At 35.6% G+C, this 24,258-nt stretch overlaps 2 protein-coding genes across 6 annotated transcripts in view; both read right to left on the bottom strand.

The window, feature by feature from the left end:
* Positions 1 to 24,258, bottom strand: part of svild (supervillin d) — a 133,261-nt gene that overhangs the window by 89,478 nt on the left and 19,525 nt on the right. Inside the window, exon 1 of one of the 4 annotated variants that reach the window (XM_073918318.1) lies at positions 11,939 to 12,454. The exons of 2 other annotated variants lie outside the window; for them this stretch is intronic. In XM_073918318.1, coding sequence (XP_073774419.1) covers positions 11,939 to 12,300 — 362 coding nt within the window. In that variant the 5' untranslated portion in view covers positions 12,301 to 12,454. Of the gene's footprint in view, positions 1 to 11,938; positions 12,455 to 24,258 lie in introns of those variants that run through there. One more of the 4 variants, XM_073918317.1, reaches the window with a different exon arrangement.
* The window catches only part of nmt1b (N-myristoyltransferase 1b), a 55,310-nt gene continuing 42,990 nt past the window's right edge, over positions 11,939 to 24,258 (bottom strand). For both annotated transcript variants that reach the window (XM_073917706.1, XM_073917707.1), the window contains exon 12: positions 11,939 to 12,454. In XM_073917706.1, the coding sequence (XP_073773807.1) occupies positions 12,422 to 12,454 (33 nt within the window). In that variant the 3' untranslated portion in view covers positions 11,939 to 12,421. The remainder of the gene's footprint in view (positions 12,455 to 24,258) is intronic.

Below are 24,258 nucleotides of genomic sequence, written 5' to 3'. Positions count from 1 at the left end.
GGTTTCCGCTACATTTATTCTGCCATGGTTGGGTGCCACACCAAAATTCATCCCGCCACGGCTACATTACAGCTTCTTATTAATTCAAAACATTCATTCATTGTTGTTGTTGTTTTTAAAAGCGGGTTATAAGCGCACCAAGACCCATTAAAAGGTAAGTGAATTATAACAGTGCGAACTTTTCTGTTACCGTAGTAGTAATGTGTGCTGTTTGTTAAACACTTAAAGGTAATGTACTGACTGACTGACAGGTGCGCGATGCGTGAGGTCAGCAAACAGGATGTAGCTTTCAGTTGAGATGAAAGGTATGGTAGCTTTCAGTTTCCATTATTATACTTCATTTATGGATAAAGGTCTTCGATTCTGCATACAAAGACTTTAACGTTATCTTGCTGGAGTTTATTGCCGTTTCATTTTACTCCAGGGCGCATTAATACCGATCTGTTGGTCTATTGGAGACATTCATAAATATTCCTAGCAAATCTAATAAATGCTGGAGACATACGCACTACATAAACGTACTAAATCACACTTCAGCAGTGTTTAATGAGAGCCTACAACATGATCTGAGCTTGAGCAGCAGGTTTGAGGGCGTGCAAGAGATTTTGTGCCCGAGCAGAGGAAATTGACGCGCAAGCAAAGATTGGCATGCTCGTATTAAAGTTTCATAAATGTGATCATGACGTGTAATACTGCGCCCACCACATTTCCCCATATGTCCCTGAAACAGCACCATAGGTAGTTGGTAGATTTGTGTAAAAGACCTGCCGCCACAGCTGGAAAAAACCCTAAAGCAAACATTGCAGTTGCCATGCAAAAACAGTGCAAACGTGTGTGTGTTTTTCTGTGTGTGTGCACGCAAACTTTGTAACATTGACATTATGTGTGACTCATCGTTGCATAAAGGCTTGAAATAACTCTACAACAAATGCATCAAATAACTGCTGGGAAAGTTATTACTGTAGTAAGGTAGCTCTTATTCATTCTTGTCTGTCACTATGCTGTTTATATAAGCGGTAAGTAGAGATGGGTACCGAAACTCAGTACTTTATCAGTGACTATCGGTGCTAAATAAGAAAAGACAGACAAATCAATAAGTTCTGACATAAACAGTTCTGCTATTGATACTGGAGATTTATTGCCTATTAAACATTAAATACAGTTGCATAATTTAGTTGACCAACCTTTTCCAATTTGCCATATTTGATATTTGTCTGCACAGTTGCCAACCTCACAAGAAAAATGCTTGTGTTTCTGGTAAGCATATAAAGTACAAAAGCCTTCACACTTCTCGGCTGTGCGCACGTACTCAGCGGAGGCTCACGATAAGCACACACAGATAGCTCACAACACACACATTGTAAGCTTGCGGAGTGAACCAAACAAGTTGTATTTCCCGAGTGGACAGCGACAATGCTCGTTGCAACAAGCGCAACAAGTTGTTTTCTTGTATAAGCAAGCAATCTAGTAAAAGTATCTTTTAAAAGTGCATTAACTGCAGAAAGACAAACGAAAAGTTTTTGACTGCTTAGCTACTATCAGTAACGTTACATCATCCACATCATTATGTTAGTAGTCAATCACCTAAATTAGTATAATATTAATAGTTGAAGGAACACACACATTCGGTTACAATGAAAACGGTGTGTTTTTCTGCAGTAGCCTAAATAAATCTTAAACATTAAAAATGCTTTCACATCAGCTGTATTTAGAAAAAAGCCTATGAATAGCCTAATAATAACATGCTTATCAAAAAAAAATTTTTTTTAATTGCTTATTTTTACATTGCAAGATGCTCCAAAACTGTATTAAAAATACAGTTAACTCCCAAAACACTGTTAACTCATTTATGTGAATGCGTTAATGAAAAATCATAAACATTATCTCATTTAACTGCATTTTGCAACTCAAAGAGGGTATTTTTAACTGCAGGGAGCACAATAAACCATGAAAGGACTTCTGCCAGGTTAGGCAAACATATTGATTTATTTCCAGAAGAATGGTGTTTTTCCTTCAACCATTGTACATTCTTTTACAGGAAAAAAAATAATTTATTTGTTCAACAATTATTGGTTTGGTTTTATTTTACATTAAAAACATAATAATAAAACAAAGTGTTATTAAATGTGTTCAATTAGTTTTTTTGTTTCATAAACAAAAACTAAAAAAAGTACCGATAAGAGAACCGTTAAAGTACTGAACCGAAAAGTGGTATCGATAAAAGTAGTAATACCGTTAAAAACTTAAGGATACCCATAGCGTTGAGAAGGCTACCCACATCAGAGCAATACAGAGAGATCTCTATGGGTATACACACAAGTGGGAATGATGGGCAGGAAGAACCAGCTAATTTGCATTAAAGGAACAGGCAATGAAAACAGCTACGGTAACCTTGCAGCTTATATTTCTCACATTCAGAAATAAGTATAATAAATAATTTTGAGCTGAAAATTTACAGACACATTGTGGAGACACAAAAGACGTATCCTAAATCTTGATAAAGGGGTAAACTAGGTGCACTTTAAATCTAAACCCACAAAACTTTCAGGTATTAAATTGCAGGTGCTAGGCTGTAGCACTGAATAAATGAAGACATCAGAACAGATGACTTGCGGAGGATAATAATAAATGTACATCTTGTGGCTTTATTTATAATGTACAAAGTCGTTACATGCAAATGTGGAAGCAGAAAAAGTGCAGAGCTGCACACCCATTCAAAGCGATTTCATAGACCATATCGTCAACGGCTTCCTCATAGCCTAGGTAGGTCAACAATTACATCCCTGAATGACGTCCGGAATTCTTCTTGAGCACAATGGTGACCAATGAGGCATAAACCATCAGGCTGTCTGCTTTGATGACGATGAACCTCACTGAGACACAATCATCTGAAAAGGTCTTGCTTCTTAATGGTAAAAGTAAATTAAGACCAATGGACGCTTTTCACATAGCACATCACAGTTTTTTCAGCAGCAGAAGTCATCATAGTAAACTTAAGAGTGCAGTGAATGGGAAAGTGGGAAAAAAATGCATATATTTGTTTTTTGTTTTTGTTTTTGAACTTATTTGCTCAAGACTCTCTGAGAAAGGGGGGGAGGGTGGAGTGTGAGACTAATGATGGCAGCCAGAAGAGAAAAAAAAATTTAAATGTACCATCACGTCCACAGATGCTGCATTAGAAACACCTCACATAAGTCATACTGAACCGTACTGAAACACTGACACTAAAACCAAAAAATAACAATCTGCAATGTTCCAACCCTAGTACTGTGGAAAAAAAGTGTACTTGAATTGTGTATACAAAATGTAGAATTTGCAGTAAAATATGCACTACAAAATAATGTCAAAGAGCTCATCCATGATGTTGTTTGAGTGCCACATTGCATCCATGTATGTCAGAGCACATTTATTAGCATATTAATAAATTAGGTTATTACAGTACACTTCTTAAATCTATAAGGATATTAAGAATATTAATACTTTCAGGTTTGTAAGTTCATTACTCATAAGTTCATATTTACAAACAAATGGGATGAATGTCAACGTATGAGAAACATACTAGCTTTTAGTTGATCAAAATTATGCTACTTCAAATGGACCCCTTTTAGGCAGCTTTTTTGTTCCTTTTTGGAACATAACAGTATATGATCACCACGAATTGCTAACATCTTTGTGTTCTATGGGGAGACACAGAATACAGCATTGAACCAACATGGTTGGTTTTTATTAACAATTTAAAATTTATTAACAATGATAAAAAAAAAAAAAAACATTTTTAGTGGAACTACTGAAAATAAAACCCTGACTCTCCTCACAGAAGACTGGCCAAAGCCAATTCCTGTAATTGCTAGAACTATCCCTTGCCACAGGAATGTTATAAACATCCTTCCAAACAACGTTTGGGACTGGGGCCTTGAACCTGACCATGTGTCAGGTTTCTGAGATAGGGCAAAGGACAGGGATGCTCTCATTCTGGCCAACAGAAATAAAATGAAAGAAATACAAGAGGAAAATGGAATAGGAAGTTTGTGAAGGTCATTCAATAATACTGTAAAATAAAACATAGTAAACGAAAACATTGGACTTCAGAGGACATAGTAGGTGGGGGCTTGAAACATCCATCTATCCACATTTCTATAAACATACATACACACACCATATGGACCAGCTTTCTAAAGCCTGCCAGTATGGATAAACGTTAGGAGCAGGTCTGTTTATAGTCAGTTTTCGGTCTTTCTCTTGCATGGGTCTCGAACACAATCCCTGGAGGGCCGCAACTCTGTACCGTTTTGCTGAACCCTAATCAAGCACAGCTGATCCAACTAATCAAGGTGTTCAAGACTACAAGAGACCATTAAGCAGGTGTGAGTTGAAGGTGGTTGGAGCAAAACTACAGTATGCAGAGCTACAATTGGAAACCATTGCTCTCTTGCCTCTGATAACTCAATTTTCAGTAGTAGGGCAGCTTGATTATGGAAAAATCATATTCACTATTATTTTGGTCATAACTGTAATTCCGATTATTTACAACTATTATCATTAACCAAAAAGTTTGAGATATACAGCGTATTTGACCCTCTAGATAAGGTTGATGGTACACCTATATATTTCAAAGATACTGAAGCAGAATTAAGAATTAACAGACTTAGCAAAAATGTTTCACAATTATGGAAAAAAAATGCAATAGAATAAAAATAAACCAATGAAACAAACTCTGCTTTAAACATCTTCACTGTAAGAATTAAACTTGACTTGTTTTTTTAAGCTACAAACATCGTTCAGTCAAGAGCAGTGAGTGATTTTGTGCATGTTTTTTTTTGTTTGACTAAAAATTATTAAAACAGTCATCAGCAGGAATATATTGTAACGTTGCTTTAAAGGCTTCCAAGAAGTGCTTCAAAATTAAATTTTTTTCGATGTTTGATCAAACCAACCAAACACGAAGAGAGGGTGGGACATAGTGTGGCTCCTCCCCCTTATTAAAAACAGCCAATAGTGTTTTGTTTTATCATTGCTATGCCAGTGAAAGTGGTTAAGCTCTAGTGCATCAAATGAAAAGCAAACGTAAAGCGTTTTGAAAGGAGGGAGGCACTATATATTCTATACTATATTCCCTAAAGACAATATATAAAGCTATTTCAAGAGTATCGTAAAACGCGACAGACTCTGCTATTTAGGTCATGGTTGCTTATGCTAAAAAAATTTAAAAAGACAAAGGAATAAGAATTTTTAATAAACAAACAAAAAACTCACTTTAAGATCACCTACAACTGCACTGAGCAAGTCACAGCAGCGTCCGTCATGTTTTTGGGTGAAGAACATTTCTGTTGTTCCATTGTTTTTGCAAGTGTTGTGAGAAAATGCAGCACATTTTCGTAAGTTGTTTGCATTTTCATTAATTTGTTTGCGTTGTGTAAAAATGCAGCACGTTTTTTTATATGTATGTAAGGATTTACACCAAGTGTGCTGTCAAATGTATGAAGGTCTTTTCTTAATTTGCTGGGGTTTTTTTATAATTGCATGCGTTTTCTGAAATTGCAGCACGTTAAGCTCTCTCGGCCACTGTATGTCTGGGAAAAGAAGTTCTTTTCATTCAGTGTGCTGTATCAAATTACATTTAAACAACTCTTTTTAAATCAGTCCTTACTTCATTCGCACCCAGTAGCTCAGATATTGTCACAGGAGCATGAATGAAATCTTGCTGAATGAAAGCAAAACTGATGAAAAATTGAAAATGAAATATCAAAAATTACATACATTTTTTTTAAGTTCAATTAGTGGAAAGGACATTTTCAGTGCTTGCATGTCCTTTACAGCATAGAATTCATTAAAATAGAAGTCAAATAACATTCATTACTAGTTGATTTATAAAAGTCCCTAGTTTTGCACAACATGGTTTTTTCAGTTAAACAAAACTATTTTCTATTCATATTTCATCATTGAAGGTTTCTTAAAATACTGTAAAAATCTTGTCTTGTCTCATTCTCGTGAACACAATTTAGTGTCACATCTCGTCTCATGGAGTAGAGATGCGCGGATGGGCTATTATTTCATCATCCGTCCACCATCCATCCACCGTAACATTTTTGACCAATTTTTAAAACCGCACCCGCCCGCCATCTGCTGATTGGGCTCTTTATTTGAATGGCTTATTACTTTTTTATTATTAAATGAATGTTTCTTTATTGATCATTATAGAATAGAGAATGACTTTAATGTAGACATGCAGTTAATCCAAACGTGCAAGTCATTAATTGACGACGCTTTGAAGTGACGCTAAAGATACGAGGACGTGTCTTTTCACTTGATTCGATTCTTCGGTCCTTGAGTATTTTCCTTGCGTCCTTCCCTCGTGTCCCGGTGGGGTGGAAACACGAGGAAAGAAAGCAAGGAAAGGAAACGAGGATGCACAAATAAGAAATGAGAAGCACCCAAGCTCTCAGAATATCAGCAGTGAACTCTGTCTCCAATCGGCGCACAGGGACAAAAGTAAATAAATAGCCTAAATTAAACGCACTGTACTATACAACTTTTTTTATTGTAGCCTAATAGAAAACGCATTGACACATCATTTCAACATGCTGCTATTTAGCCTACTACTAAATGCCTATTTCACTTTATTTTTTAGTAAATAGATAGAATAATAAGTCATTTACAGTACATTATAGCCTAATAATGTTTACATTTGTAGTTGTCCATAGCAACCCCAAAAACGTACCTGATTGCCTTGCACATCTAATTAATGGGCACAGTTTTTCAACTATTTTTTTTATTTATTTATTTATTTATTTTTTGCTGTGGATGTTATTGAGCTTGTAGAAATCGGAAACAACACCAGTTCTGCGACAAGATGAACCTTTATTTATATCTCTATCAGACAATACCTATTTTATATGCCAAAAGAAACAACAGGCAGTAAAAAATATTAACATAAATATCTTAATGTAGGCATAGGCTATAGTCGCATGCTTTGGCAAACAGTTGAAATTTTTTTTAATAAAAACGTCATATCGTGCCTAAGCCTTGTAGGCTCAGTCACCCACACAATTAGAAATTAAATTAGAAAAGCGATTATGTTGAGCGAACATAAAGTCTGACCAGGCTAAGTGCATGTATGACAAGTGGTCCAATAACCCATGGACTTAGAATTATCCCCATTCCTCTCAAACTTGAAGCATAACGAAATACTACGCCAGTTGCGACAAAGAAATTCTGGCAAAATAACCTTAGCCTCGGAACGTAAAAGCGAGGCCAACATGTCTAGAAAAGAATAGGCTAAACCAATATGAACGTAAAATTATCAGCTGACCGAACTCAAAAGTTTATATTGAACATATGTGTAGCCTAAATAACATAGGCTAATTGGTTTAATATGCCTGACCTTAGGTCTAGTTTGATTTTTTTCTTGGCACAATGCAGGATTAAAATAGCATCTACAGTGTCAGGATTCAGACGAGAGCGCCTGCATAGCCACTATAATGCGCCCTGCTGCACTGAAGGAGCGCTCGCTCGCAGCACTTGTTGCTGAAATGCATAGAATTCTCTTGAAAAGGTGCTGTAGTCGTGGGAATGCCTGGCCTTATTTCTCCCAAAAGGAAGTAGATTTTCCTCTGCTGATCCGTCTATACGGAAGTTTGTAGAGGAATACTTCTGTACTTCATCCAGAATTAGTGTATCCGATTCCTTCTCCCATTCTGTGAAGTCAGTCCTAGGCTTTTTCGTTGGTGCGCCAGCTATGCCTATAAAAACAGTACAACCGCCCACCACCTGCCCGAATTTAATTAAAATATTATTTTTTCGTAACGTCATCCGCCCGATCCGCGGTTTATCCGCGGAGTCCGCGGCTATAACCGCCAACCGCGCATCTCTATCATGGAGTACATATCTCGTCACACCTCTTTTATCTTGATCAAAGAATCTAAATTGTAATTAAAACTGGATTTTGATAAATTTCACAGCCCTATATAGTAGAATAAATGATAATACAAGTAAAGTATTTTACAAGTTTACAGGCCAAGTCGGGGTACACCATGACCTGAATCCTTTCTGCAACTCAGAAATTAATAGAGTTGCTTGCTGTTTTCCTTGATAAAGCTGATTTTAGTAACCACATATCCAGTAAACTTTACACTAGCTCAGTGGACAAGAAGCATTCCTTATCTTCTACAATACCTTTTACATGTTTGCTCAAATTGCTGTGGCAAGCTATTAACTTACCCATGACGCCCCATTCACACGGGGCTTCAGCATCAATGAAGTTGGGGCTAACACGATTTTCATAGCAGCGTCAGCCAATGAAATTCAGTCAGCAATAGGCCACTGTCTAGCTGGTGTATTTGCATACAGCGATCTGAATGGCTGACGCTTTGGTCAGCGCTTGAAAAGTTGAGCTAGTCCCAACTTCTGCAGCGAGTAGCGCCTCCGAGGCGGCGCCAACAGATCTACAATGCAGTTCGGCAACGCCTGATGTCACTTATTCAAAGTGAACGAGAAGCATTGATGCTGATGCCCCGTGTGAATGGGGCATGAGACTGTAGGACTAATCTTACCTTTCACATGCAGCTGTAGAGATAATAGAGATTTTTTTTTCTAAAATGTTCAAGGAAACTAGTTTCAAAACAGGCTTCAAAACAAGGAAAGAGACTAGCTTCAATGAATATTGTGGGGGACGTGGGAGATTGTGAGGAACGCTGATATTGTGTCTCCTGAATTCATTGCCTCAGGCTCCTGATAACATTTTCCCCATGCCTTGGTAGTAATGGATGTAGAAACGCATTAAATTTGGAAAAATATATATAAATAAAAAATAAGTAAAGCCTAATTTTGGATTAAGATGAATAAATAAATTAAGTTAGTCTTTTGACTGGTATCGTTGAGTATTTTAAAAAGGCTTCCATGGTACAAAATATTATGGGTATTAAGTGTAAAAGCTGTAGAGGAGCTAAAAAATAAATACATAAATAAAAAAATACATAAAAAACACATCTATGGAAAAGTCAAAGTCAGAAAAAATCTCTTTCTCTCTTTCCTCTTGTTGTGAAACAAAGCAGCTATGACTACAACCAGTCATTAAGCAGCACAATATAGCAATCAGAAATATCAACTGTTGAATAACAAACAAAGAGTTAAATTAGGCTCGGTGTCCACAGACCCAACGCAGAATGATGCTGTCGTCAGATCAAATAACAGTCAACACATCTGCTGCAGCTGCACACAATCGCATTGACCTCAAACATACTTGTATAGATAAAGACTACCATAGCAGCTTCATCATCATCTCAAACTTTTCCCATGTCATTGGTATTTAAAGTCATGTCCAAGTTTACTTTCACTATAACACATACCCTACATGACCCAGATAAGCCAGTGACCTTTACAAAACAGACAATTAAAGACTAAATAGTAACATGCCAGGACAGGATGAGCTGGTTTGGCGTGTAAAGGCTCAGACTGAGAATGAACAGAATGTAAACACCCCACTCTAATTTTAATGTGGATTAAATCCTTAAAAAAAAAAAAAAAGTCATGGTTAGTTCTTACACATCCTTTCTAGGAAATCAAGTAGTCATATTAAAGAACTTCAATCAAAATCATTTAGAAATCTGCCTTTGTAATATTTTTATTTATATTAATTTTGTTAATTGAAAAAAGTACAATTATTACAATTGTCAGGCCTGCAGCAGCACATCAGACAAAAGTTAACAAACCTTATCAAGAGGTAGATGACTTCAACAATAAAACTAAAATTAAGGACAAAATTGATTCTGATACAAAAATGCTGCTGCTCCGTACCAGTGTGGATGGGCAAAAATGGAGACATCTAAAAATGGAGGCGTGACTGCAGACATCTGATTGGGGCTTTATCTGTATATTAATAGTTAAGTCTTCCATCCTTTCTTTGCAAGTTTAGACTTCGCAAGTTTGATATGGAAAACAAACTCCAGAAGACACAGTCAATCTTCAAATGGACTTTAAAACATAATTTGCACCATCCTGGCTACGTTGTTTCACTATCTTAACAATAAAATAAATGCATGATATAAAAAAAAACTGCTTGTTATCATTTTGATATTAACTATACTGACTATAATATGAAAATAAAGGATATGGCACCCACCAAAGACTTTTCATTTGATTACATTAAATAACAGAGGTGGCACTTTAAAAATGCACACATCTAACATTATAATTAAAGCATTAGAATGCTTTCCTAACTTTTTATGCTGATTTAGGACAAAATTATTTTTTTCTACCAAGATCGACATCTTTAGATGTTGGTATTATTATTATTATTATTATTATTATATGGGTATTTGTCTGTTCAAACACGCACCCAAAACCCAGACTTGCACTCATCTTCAAATGGTGTGAACAGAATCCATTTGGGAAACAGCATCTATTTATCACTATGGAGCGTGTCAGCTAACAGTAACACACTGCTTAATGACTGTTTTAAGAATTGCATAGAAGGGGTGATGGCACCTGTAATGAAAAAGAATTGTGCCGTTTTTACATGTATGTCAAAGTGTTTTCATGTCTAACTAAAACGAAAGCACAAAACAGACTCGCATTTAAGAGTAAGGGGTGGTTCGGCAGTACGTGTTGCTTATATTATTGCCACCCTTCGTTGAAAGATTGAAATTACGGGAGAAATACGGGAACATACCCTTTAAGAGATGATAGCGGGATAGAACTGTAAAATACGTGAGAATCCCGGGAAAAACAGAAGGGTTGCCATTAAGGGTAGGGTATGTATTAACAACTTAACAGACACTAAAAATGTTAAGGTATCGTGTAGCTAAATATTTATACGACCTTTTTTAGTACTGTATGCATATTTAAGCATGCCCTGTCTCTTCTGCTAAATATCAGTTTTAATAATCAATAATGGGGCGAGGCAGTGGCGTAGTAGGTAGTGCTGTCGCCTCACAGCAAGAAGGTCGCTGGATCGCTGGTTCAAACCTCGGCTCAGTTGGCATTTCTGTGTGGAGTTTGCATGTTCTCCCTGCCTTCGCGTGGGTTTTCTTCGGGTGCTCCGGTTTCCCCCACAGTCCAAAGACATGTGGTACAGGTGAATTGGGTAGGTTAAATTGTCCGTAGTGTGTGAGTGTGTGTGAATGTGTGTGTGGATGTTTCCCAGAGATGGGTTGCAGCTGGAAAGGCATCCGCTGCGTAAAAACTTGCTGGATAAGTTGGCGGTTCATTCTGCTGTGGCGGCCCCGGATTAATAAAGGGACTAAGCCGACAAGAAAATGAATGAATGAATGAATAATCAATAATGGTAATTATAAAAGTATACAATAAGTTTATAGCCTAGGTTACAATAAAGGCAAGCAATCAGTCAAATGTGCAGAGTCAGTGTATGTGGCTAAATAAATTATTGTATTATCTTTTTGCTCAGCCAAAACGTGTTACCTAAGAACAAGTAATAGATTTGAAATACTAATGAGTCATCAGACAGAGTAAATATTAATTAAATATCATGTTTAACAAATATAGCAAGACGAAATCCAGAAGAAGATCCTTAGTGACCTGTCAGACGTGTGCGACTCTCATCTGGGAAGGTGTGCTCAAAGCATAATACATGATACATGTTAATAAATTTTTTTACATTTTTTTTTTATTTTATTTTATTTTAAAATGCTGGTTTTGCAAGTCTGCTTATACTTTTTGGAAGCTCTGCACATTTAAAATCTCCATGTAAATTCCCAGAAATGAGATACACTCCACACTAACTGAACTTCTGTAAGTTCAAACCAAAACAAAAAGCTCAAATGTCAAAACAGCAGGACGTGTCCTGGCATAGACCTCAATCTCGCTGACTAGGAAGAGTTCTTAACAACTAAATGCTGCCCTCACATTGAACTTACTAAGCAGTGAACATTCTGTACAATTTTGTAAATGGTCAAACAGGATACACTCTCAGATTCTACCTTACCTGTGTTGTTGACGTGACCTTGCTGGTTGGTCTTCATGAGTAATTAAGATGTCATGGGATGACAAGGCATTGGTGTTTTCCTTAGAATTGCTCCTGTCTCCTTGCTCGCTCAAAACTCCACTCTCTTTACTGTGGTGACTCAGTCCAGAAGAAACATCCAACATTTTCGTCTCCAAGCTGGGCGCGACATTTGACGTGTCTGTACTTTCCTGATGTCTTTCCCTCTGTGTGTATATAGATGTATTCTCCTCCAAGTTTGCATATCTTTCAGCCAGCATCCGTCTTCTTTCAGCCTTGTAGCGGGCAATACGTTCAGCTTTGGCATCCAGAGATGAGCTTTGCAAAGAGTCCAAGGCATCCATGCTCTCTTACTCCAGTTACAAGTTTTGTTTTGTTTTTTGTTTTTTTGACTGATATAACCTACAACACGGAAATCCACTGTTCCAATGAATGACAGTGACAGTGGGCGTTCCAGCTCACTTACTAGTGGACAATGAGTTTGCGGATAACATTCCACTGTTGAAAGAGATAAACAAAATTAGTCGCCTGTTCCTGAATTTTAAAAAAGCATCTTTGTTTAATCACTGAATGAAACAAAATAGAAAACAGGATATTTGCGAGTGTACATAAAACAATGTCATAATCACTAACACACTACACTCTAACACTGAAAGAAAACACATAGGACTCCAGCCCACATTGCTACGACTCTCATATTACCCTGAACAGCCCCAGAGAATGATAACAAGATAGATTGAGAAAAAGAGAGAGAGATTAGCACCAAAATGCACACAATACTTTCTGTTTCTCCAACTACTGAGTCACAATACTGTCTACTGACTACATACACTGCATTCTAAAAGGAATGTCTGTGCTCATAAACTAGACAGTGCAGCTAAAGTTAACAAAATCAAGAGATCACAAAGTGCACAAATGTTCTTTTAACTCAACAGTCTTTTTAAAAAGAACTGCTCATGATGTAAGACACATACACACAAAACAAACAGAGGCAGAAAAATATGATGGAGAATTTCGAGTGACATTAATAAACAATCCATTCAACATAAGCAAGCAGAGTTGCGCAATTAATCCAAAACCAAACACCCACGCAATCTTATTCAGAAATGACAACAATACAGGTATTACCCCTTGCAAGTATGCACACCGTAGACATTCAGATGAATGTTTGACCTGGCACTGAACCAAAGAGAGTAGATGTCATGTATAGTTATGGCTTAAAAGTGAGTGCATTGTTGTTTATTCATATTTTGAAAAACTTGAGGTTCAGAAATGTCAAGTTTTTACTTGATCATTGTAAAAATAATCTACAACTCTGTAAATTGAAATGATGCTCACTTGTTTAAATGGTAGACACAATCTACTTAATTCACACTATTCCCTCACTCTGTCTATCTTCAATTATCATTGGCTTTAAACATTAATTTTAAATGCATTTCTGCTGAAAAAAAAAATTTGTGGTGTTTTTTTTTTTATTTTGTGTTGTTTATTGTGTACATTAATCTTTTGTAAAGCAACCTTGAACTTGTGGAAAGGAGCAACCAATGTAATAACAACAAATTTGCAAGAAATATCAAATAACAAAATACATGTAATTAACAAACTAATTCAGTACCAATTAATTGTGTAGACATATAAACACATAAATAAAATACAAATTGTTGAAAATAAAATTATAATGTTTAATTTAAATGTATCATGCAGCCATTTTAAAAATAAAAAAGACATGATAGTTGTGATATAAAGAAATAGGTTATCAGTGTGACTCAAGACTCCAATGTGTCTCCAGTACAGAGGAGCATAAAGCACTTATGTATATCTCTGGTTCAGAATGATGTGACTTCAATGCGTCAATTTATACATAAAGGTTTGTTGGCAGTGTGTGTGTACAACCAACGTATTTTAATTTTAAAAAGGTTTTTTTTATCTCCAAATATCAAAAAGCAGTCTCTCAGACAAGCTGTTTGGAGAAATGGTAGAGTGTGATGCCACAACTGACCTGCTCTAATATTGTTTGCTAGTCAGCTCCACATTGAATGTGTCTAAGTAAAGAATCTCACAGATACTTTCTATATGGATCCTTCTCAATTTAAATCATAACGTCATATTCGTCAAGGTGAAGATATAATAAACTGTGTTCATTTTCTGCGTCAACAAACAGACACTATGCAAAGTTGTGATGATATAAAACCCATAACAATACTATAAAGGTACATTATACATGTAGGTGTATTTTTGGTACTTTTATGTACATTTGTCATACCATAAATGACCCTAAGTACAAATAGGTACCTCTTGAAAAGATACTGCCCCAGTGACAGCTCCCATATCTTCATTTCTGAGAGTACCTTCACCCAGACTAACATTTCTAACAGTGTAATAAATTATCTGAAGGGCATTTTGAGGTGAAACTTTATAGACACCAGGCAGTGTTTCCCCTACCATTATATTAGGAGGGGCACCCCACCCTCCCAGCGAGGTCAAGTTAATTATATTTCATATATTGAGCCAGATCCCAACTTCTTTTAATAAACAAGGTAAATAGCTGTAAGTAATATTTTATTTACACAACAGCGTGTTATTTATTTCTCTACTTGGTCATGCGTTTACGAATTTCTGCTCTCTAAATCGCGCAGGATGGAGTTGCACACAGCCACTCTCTGCTGTATGAGAATGAGAGTGCGTGATCTGACAGGACCGAAGACGCATGAGCGCTCCCGTATATTATGCATATCCTAAAGTAGCTACAACACGATTAATGATGTGTGGGGGTGTGAGCGATCAATGCAGTCATGTCACAACAGCTAAAATATATACAGATGCGAGATGGTGGAGTTGAGCAAAATATTGGAATAGTCTTGCATGTATTTAGGCCATTTTACATATAACAACTGAAAGTTCTGTGTTATTTGGCAAAATTGCAATTTCACTAAAATCTAGCTGGAATTATTAGAATAAAAATAACTTAATTTATTTTTTAACATGAACATTTAATAACATAACTTCTTGTAATACTCTCATTGCTATAAACAGTAGTTTATAAGGCTATTTTCTTTTAGTAAGTAATGGATTTATAGGTGTGCATTTTAACTTCTTATGCATCAAATATGTGCTCCAAACTTTTTCTTGATTGAGACATGTTAAATTCTTTTTTAATCATTTGCGGTGTTACCAAATTGCACTGTTTGTAATTTTAAAATGAATTGCGTTCATTTTAAGTAATGTAAAAGCTGCACAATTTGTGGATAAAAAAAAATAAATGTTAATTTTTAGCTGGTACTATTGTTTAGTTTAAATAATTGTTATCGATTATTCAGTTATATTTATATACCCACTCTAAATGCCTGTCCATGCAAGCAAAAAGCATGTGTGTACGTTTATACACACTACTGTAAGAAATGGGGGTGCAGATGTTGTTGATATGAAGAAAGAATTACAATCTGGTGAAGGGAAGTTAGCAGAGCCCTCCTGGATTCGTGCTTTGGGGTGCTGAGGTTAATGAGCCACATCTGGGACTGAAACCTCATGTTTATAGCTAATAGCCTCACACAAAGCAAGGACAAGAGGGAGAAAGGCAGAAATGGAAACAAAAAGGGAGGTAAACGGGTTCGCTATAGAGTACAAAAGAGAACAAGGAGAATGCCTTTGAAGACTGAAATTGAATTAATGAAATGATCATGGGGAAAAGTAAAAGACGGACGGGAGGAGGGTGTGAGAAACACTATACACAGATCAGAAGATAAAGGCATAAATACCACAAGTAGTTATGGGTTAACAACTTAGTTACACTAGTCTAAGGCTGGATCGGGGACACAAAATCTATATAACGAAATCTAAGCATTAAACATATGAATAGATTTTTAGATGTTGACACTTAACTGCTGCTTTTGGTATCTTAAATCTAAAAGAACTACATGGTTCACTTTCTAACATCCAAGAATTACAATATGGCTTCCTGAGTAAACAGTTACAGTTTTTTTTTTTCTTTTAAAGAGGAATGTCTAAAGAACAAATAATGTTGAACCTAAGTGCATCTTTTTATTTTGTTCTCTAATTTATGAAATCTGAAAAACAAAATAATAAATAACAATAATGCATTATCTAGGACCTTAAGAAAAATCATGATGTAATTGAACAAGACCGTAAATGCCAAAAACAACTGAAACAATTAAGGAACAAGTTTCCTTCCAAGGGAGCAAATCCTACCAGAGGCTCGCGTAAGCTCTATGATTAGAAATGCATGTCATTTTTCAGGTCATCTAGGGGTCTATAGCATGCGTCTTGCTATTACCTATAAAGGACTGCTTAGACCAAGCCAAACATTTTTTTTCACAATCAAGGGTAGAACCCTTTAAGATATGAGGCATTTGCAAAAACATCTTTAAGGAGGCCATACAATGATCAACGTGACACGTGAAGTTTAGCACATGTGAGGTTAAAAGTCTTGCTTCTGCATTTGAAAGCAGCATTTGGATTAATGAACCATGCCCGTCCAATGAAATCTCACGGCAATTCGTAACTGTTTTTATTTAGTGGATAATTCGTATAAATTCATATGATCTTATTCGTACAATTTAGTACAATTTGCTCATCACCCAATGACGGTTGGGGTAAAGGGTGGGGTTGTGTGCCACGCCTCCTTTTTAAAATCGTACATTTATGTTCGATTGAACTCATACGAATTCGTACAAATTGGCCACTAAACTGAAAAAACGTAAAATACTTACATTTCCTCGTTGGATAAGGCTGGCCCATCACACCATTGTCAGTCCAGAAATCAAAATTTATAGTCTCTAATGTTTTCCCATTTTTAATAATGAAATCATCATTAAAAAATGATTAGGTGGTATTTAAGAATATGTCTATAAGATATTAAAGATAATGTCTAAAAATAAATGGAAGGGAATGAGACCAGAAGTCTCGAGCCAAAAAGATTCAAATGGCTGCGCCCCTTGTAGGCGAAGAATTAGGCACTGAAACGAGACAACATTCAGAAAACAATCGGAAACGTTTTTTAACTCTACCAATGAAACGCTTGATGTGTCTTTTTGTTTGTCTCATTGACAGAGCTCATATAGTGTACACTACAAAGATTTTACAGTGCTTTCAATGATATTAGACTAAAGCATTCACACAAATGTCCACACAAAAGACATAATGTATAACAAGGGCCTACTCACACAAACTGAAACGAAAGATCCCAACATTGGTGAAAGACCAAATTAGGGCTTTTTTCTGCTATATATAGCAGAAAGTGGTACTGCACTGACATATAGCACAAATGTGCTCACAGCGGCCAGAGTTCGATTCCCGACTCAAGGTCCTTTGTCGATCCTTCCCTTCACTCTGCTCCCAATGTCTAAAATTCGTACTGTCCTATCATAATAAAGGGGAAAACCCCCTAAAAAAATTGTTAAAAATATATATGATGCATTTTTATTAAAAGCACATACATTTTGTAAAATTGCAACATTGATATGAGCTTGATCTAACACTACAGGAAGCGCCACCTCATACTGTTGCCACTGTTGCAGGGCTGATGAATTAGTTCAGATCATTTGTACCTTTAAATAAATATCGATACTTTACTACACCAATAATGTGTCGCGGGTGTAATTATCACAATAAACCATCATCGATATTTTGTCCTGGCCCTATTATTGAATAATCAAATTTTATGTAAAATAACACTGTGCTTTCTTTATTGCTGATCAACTATAATAATCCCAACTCCACATTGCAGAGGTTGCGATGTGACTATTGTGAACGCACACATTTGATATTGATGCTGAAACGCTATATTGTGCAGCCTTAAACAAAATGTTTCTGTCAATATTGTTAATGATAATGTAGTTCCAGGTTGTAGTGCTGCTGGTAAGGAAGAAGCTTGCGATGACCAAATACAGGAAGATGAAGTAAATGATGTGCACTATGAAGAAATAAATGATTTGTCAGGAGGAAGTGTAGAAAGTAGTAGAGATGATGGTTCATGCATTGACCTTGATGTGGCTAACTGTGAAAGGAATTTGCAGACGGGGTGGGGGGGTGCAGTAGGTGATCTGTCAGAATGCTAGCATTAGCATAAAAGCTTTGAAATTTTACGATCCTCCCCTGTCGTCCAAAGCCACGCCTCCTTGGGTCATGAAATCGTGAATGCGGACTGATTAGATATAACACTAGATCATGTCATTCACCTCTTAGAAAACACTAGGCTTGGGCGGTAATATGGTATACTGGAGGATCTAAAGAAGGGAGATGTGGTAAATACAAACTATAGGTCTGACCAGATTTTTTGCTGTGCGGAAATGAATTTCCGAATAAAGTGCGGGAGCGGTTGGTAACTCAGGTCTAATTTGAAAGGGAGCGGGCGCGCGGTCTAACAACATCGCTCCCGAGCGAGCAAGCACGCGCGCAACCGCGTGGATGTTGACACGTATGTCTCTTATATACGTATGAGAGAAAGCATCCTGTGCAGATCTCTAACACAAACAAGACAAACAGGTGACCGCGAACCTAAGGTCGCATATACGGTATTCAGCTTCTGAATGGTTTAGTGACACTGTCTGAGCCTTACGTCATTTTTTTTTATTATGCACGGTAATACCGAATACCAGGGTAAAATAGGGAGGTTTGATGATATCAAAATTTAGATGCCGCCCAATCCTAATGGACACATGCACTTTATCAAGCGTAGTTGTTGACGGGCCAGTGGGTGCAGAAATTATAATTCCCCAAAAATGTGTCACAGGCTGTCACTGTTCAAAAATGAACAAATGTGTGAATATACATCAAACTTCACCTCAGCAAAGCTGGTTAGTTGGAAGAGCACATTTACTTATGTTTTGTTGGTAAACTATATAAAAATTAGATCAGAAAAAAGGAGTGCTAAAAACAGAAATATCAGGTCATCTCTTTACACTACAGTTATGTTTACGTTACCAAGACAACGAGTGCATTGTTTGTTTTCATCTCCTTTTTCACTTTAACAACTAAACGAATGCTCCGGTCTATTTAACCAACTATATTATCGGTGCTGTAAAAGGTACTTCATGAACTTGAAAATAGGCAATCTTTTGTTGAATGTTTTAAGTGGCTGAACAACACTACCGTGCATATAAACCTATTCATAAACAAGAACACAATCTACATAAGGTGTCATCCTTCAGATAGTTGTTTTCAACAGAATAATGTCATTTTCCTAAGAGGCTTTGCAGAAATTCAAATTTAAATTTGTTGACAGTTTGAGATACCTGTTGTAATTGAGTTATTTGTCGGTCCGACAATATTTAATTGGATTAACTTTTTGTTTTGTTTTGTTTTATGCCTTATCAATAATAAAAAGATACTTATAAACACATTTAAATAATTTACTTTAATCATTACTATAGGAATGTGAAGAGACCATCAACCAGCACAACATAAAACTTCTGGTTTCTGAAGATAATCACCTATTGTACCTTTAATTATGCATGTGGAAAAAGGTAAGCAACTTTTAAACATTTCCCTTGGAGAAACAGCACTGGAAGAATTGACTGTGTTCCTCCACAGTGCATTGCAGGCTTGGTAGACATTATTATTGTCAAGAGATTGGAATGAATCCATTTAATCTCTAAATTACACAATGTACGCAAGGGACTCAATTGGAAATAAGCAGAAGATTTAGCACAAAAGATAGACTTCAGGTCTGAACGCGCAATTGAGAGTTGTTATATAATAACCTTGAAGAGGCTCTTTCTGTTTCAATAAGAGACTTCATGAAAGTTTCTCCTGTGAAGAACTGCAACACTGGAGTTAATGTACAATTCCCAGAATTGCATGTTTCCATTAAGAAAGAAGATGACAGAAAACTGCTATCTATGGATACTATGAAATTTAACATTATAAAAAGAGGAACACACATATAGAGCTATATAACATGTAAAACATATATAATCAAAATATTTAAAATGCTGGAGATTTAATAGACAACAGAGTTTGAATGAGGGTTGTTGAAGCAGACAGTTTTACAACATTTACAATAAAGCACGCTGTAAGACAAAAATTGTTTTTAAAAGGTCATAAAAGACAGATTAAAGTACAAAAGACCCCGATTAACAATAGCAGGACATCAGAAGAAAAACAGTCAGAAGCCATTTGGCTTTTTTATTATAAGTGCAAACAGCTCGCTCCCTTTCCTTAAGTTGCACAACCAAATAATCAGTGCTTGTACGGACAAGCAAAGCCAAAGGCATTAGAAATTCTTTCAAAAGATTGCAAGAGTTGAACAAATACTTTATAATATTTGAAATATTAAAACACTTTGTAAAAACATAACCTCTGGGTTCTATGTGGTAAAAACTCCCCAAAGTGCTAATAATAAATGAAAAGGTAGTTGAATTCCATAGTACGAAACAAAAAAATAGTATGGAAGTCAATGAGCACTGTCAATTGTCTGCTTATCAACCTTGTTCAAAATAGTATCCCTTTAAAACACACTAAAGAAAAACTAAATAAACATCAAGTATTTGCAAAATTGTACAAAATAAAGACCTAAAGAACTGCCTGGATGTTTCTGACCTTTGATTTATGAACTATATTAACCCACACACTAGCCAAGTACAGCTATCAGCTCTGCATTAAACATAATATTTAGGAATATAAATTATTTACAACATTGTACAGTATAACCACATTTAACAGTTAAGCCTTCCTCATCCTTTTTTGTAGGATAAAGCAGCGGGAAAGAAGTTGGACATCTTTCAACAGCAGATTTCCCCTGACACTGACTAAATCCACAGACATTTTCCCTTCCACTTTACTTCAAATAACACTTTCTTTAAGCATTATTATAGTGGCCGCATCATACAACTAAACTGTAAGTTGATGTTTCACTTAAAGTCCTAGCACATTCAAAAAGGATGTGGTATAAGAGAAATCAAATTTTTTCATCTAGTATTAATGCACACCAAAGGCTGCGTGTTCACTCAGCCTTAACATGCAATCATTGTGATAGGATCTAGCTTCCCTAACAAATTCCCATCTGCTTTTCGGTTTATTTATTATAACACAACTACTAAACATTCATTAGAAAATCGCAAATCTGTTATTATAATAAATTTAACCAGATGTTATAATGAATTTATCTGGATAGAATACAGTCAGATGTGGGATGAACCATACCGCAGGGTATACACTACTCAGACAACTCTCCTTTGAGAAACATGGGATTTAAATAAATAAATAAATAAAAACTGAAGCATTCCTTTAAACCATTTTAAAGATTCTGAACTTGTTTTTGGATTTGTCCATGCATACAAGAAAAATATAAACTAAAAATATTAATTATATGCTTCTGAAATAATTTTCTTATAATATGGAGTTCACATCACCTTATTTGACAAAGGGTCTTGAAATGTTTTCGAAGATTCGTTCTTTCTTTCTGAGGACCTGCTCTACATTGATTGGTCAGACAGCCTTATCTTTTGTGATTAGGGGAGTGTGATATCCATAATCTATGATAATATTGCAATTATTATTTTAACAATAAGTAAACTGACATCTAGTGTAAGGTGTCATAAAGGCGTCATATTATTTACAATAAATCTGACAAGCAAACAAACAAACTGGGACATACATGTTTATTTAACAAAACCAGCTGGATCTTTGTAAACTTTAGTGATATAAGATACAATAAATGTCTCATGGACTATATTAGTTCTTTTTAAGCTTCAATTGATCTTATTCTCAGCAGACGAGAGGCGGCTGCCATTTGAATCTTTTTGGCACAAGACTTCCGGTCTCATTCACTTCCATTCATTTTTAGACATTAAAAACTGCTCGTTTTGCTGTTTGATGTTGCAAACTGATATTTCCTTGTTGTATTATTCTACTTGGTCTGTATAGTCATGCAAACATTTGTTTGTAGAGCAAGTAGTTTGACCGCTTTTTGCCGTTTATTATTCCTTGTCATTTCTCCCATAGGCGACTGAAACGGAAGTTCTAAGACAATCGCGAAAACAGGCACACTTCCGCATTTGAGAATAAGGTCAATAAGCAGCAATAAGTCATTGAGACTAATAATCAAATAATATCAAAAATATGAAATAGCAAATAAATAATATTGTTAACCAAAATGCATTTTTAAGATATAAATATATATGTTATAAATAACGATACCCGTATTCGTATTGAACCGTTTGGTATGAGACTTTCGGTTCAGTGCGCATTACAAGATGAACGATTCGATTCAGACCAACATCTAAAAAGATAAAAGAGAATAAGTACAAAATATAATGTTTTGTGTATAATGTATCTTATATCACTAAAGTTTACAAAGATCCAGCTGGTTTTGTGTAAATATAATGTGTGTGTGTGTGTGTGTGTGTGTGTGTGTGTGTATATATATATATATATATATACATATACATACATATACACATATATATATATATATATACATACATATACACACACACACGCACGCACTCTTTAGGACACATGGTGGAGATTGATTGACAATGGTCTACAGCCAATCAGGATGCAGAACACAATGCGCTAATAAAAAAAATAAATAAATAAATAAGGATGTCAAATTGCACAAAAATTGTGGAACTGCAAGGCTGAGAATGGTGAACCGCGTTATAGAGAGGGACTACTGTATTATATTGGCGTCCTTTCAGTCTACTGGCCAAACTAATGTCTCAACATTGCCATCATCCATTAAAAAACCCATATCTGACAACCACAATGTGACAGACTTACACAAGCTGATATGATTGTTTAGGGAATTAATGAAAAGTCTTTAACTAAGGCCCCATTTACATGAATACGTTTTAGTTAACGATCTACGTCCACACTAACATTTCACCTAGCGTTTCTACAGTCTACACTTTACCGCTGAAAACGATCATCATGTGACATGACCACACACTCACTCTGGCATGCGCCGCAGCGTATGCGGACATCTGACCTGTAGGCAGTCAGCGGATGCTTTGAGCACAGAATCCCAGATGAGAGCTTTTTTTTTTATTTTATGTTTGCTGGAGAGGAAATAATTCTGCTATACATATCAGTTATAATCATGTTTAGAGAAAGAAAACATCAGGCATGTCGGTTGAAGTTGTCAGTAAACCCTTTACCGACACAAGATAAAAATAAATAAGATAAAAATAAGTAGAAAAAATGCTAAGTATATAATAAGTATGTAAAAAATGCTGCATTCCATACAACTGCTTCATGTTGTCTCAACACAAATTGATCAAGTTAACTGAATTGTTGCCTAAGTATAAAACAATAACACAAAGCTATGCAATTATTAATTAACAATACATAGTGTACTCTTCTTTGGACTAAAAAGCTATAAAAAATACTATAGGAATATTGTGTTTTTTTTCTATTGTTAATGCAGTTTGGAGAAAACTGTGATGTTTATTGTTATTATGATTTATTTTTGTATTATTATTAGTAGTAGTAAATATAAATATAGTTCTTAAAAGAAGAAAACAAAAAGTGGCAAAACTCTTTTCACAAAAAAAAAAATTGGACGACAAAATTGTAATTAATGCATCTCTATTTTCTAGTCAGTATTTTGACACTCTTAAGATATTCATTAAGCCATAGGTTTTATCTAGATCAATCATTTATCCTTCTGTTTAACTTCTACAAGCAAAATCATATCATTGGGAAAGAAATAAAGAACTAAAACCTACCAGCGAAATGTATGTTTTAAATAGTGAAAATGTGTCTATTAGCGAGTATGTGATCAAGAGTAATCGCTGGGGCTCAGGCCGTGTGGAGATGAAGCCCAGCATGCATCATCAGCCCATAATCCAATAACATTATCCGACAACTGCATAGGCTAAGATGTGTCTTAGGCATGAAAGAGTACACAACAAATTCAGCACCAGACCTGTGGCCTGGCTTATACTTAGAAGAGTACAAGCCAGGCCACATTTCTAGTGCTCCTGAGGAAAGATTCATAGTAATTGTTTTTATTTAACAGTTTATTTATAATAAGTACATTTCATAAGAATAATTGATCTATTTTATAAAATAAATTTTGAGAAGCTTCTTTTTTTTTGAAAGAATCTCACAACATTAAAATTTTTTTCTTTGGTTACAAATGAAATTACTGAACATCTACAACAAATAACAGCTACATTTTACAGATGGCTTAGAATAAATTATTTAATGCATATTGATGAATTCATATTCAGTTCCTTCACCAAAAGCAACAATATTATTCTCACTACACATATTACAATGTTTTTGGCAATTGGGTCAGTTAGATTAAAACTACCTGCAAATTAAATATATTTAAATCC

Source organism: Danio rerio, chromosome 12, assembly GCF_049306965.1.
Source record: "Danio rerio strain Tuebingen ecotype United States chromosome 12, GRCz12tu, whole genome shotgun sequence".
NCBI lineage: Eukaryota > Metazoa > Chordata > Actinopteri > Cypriniformes > Danionidae > Danio > Danio rerio.
This window is presented reverse-complemented; position numbering and strand designations above follow the sequence as displayed.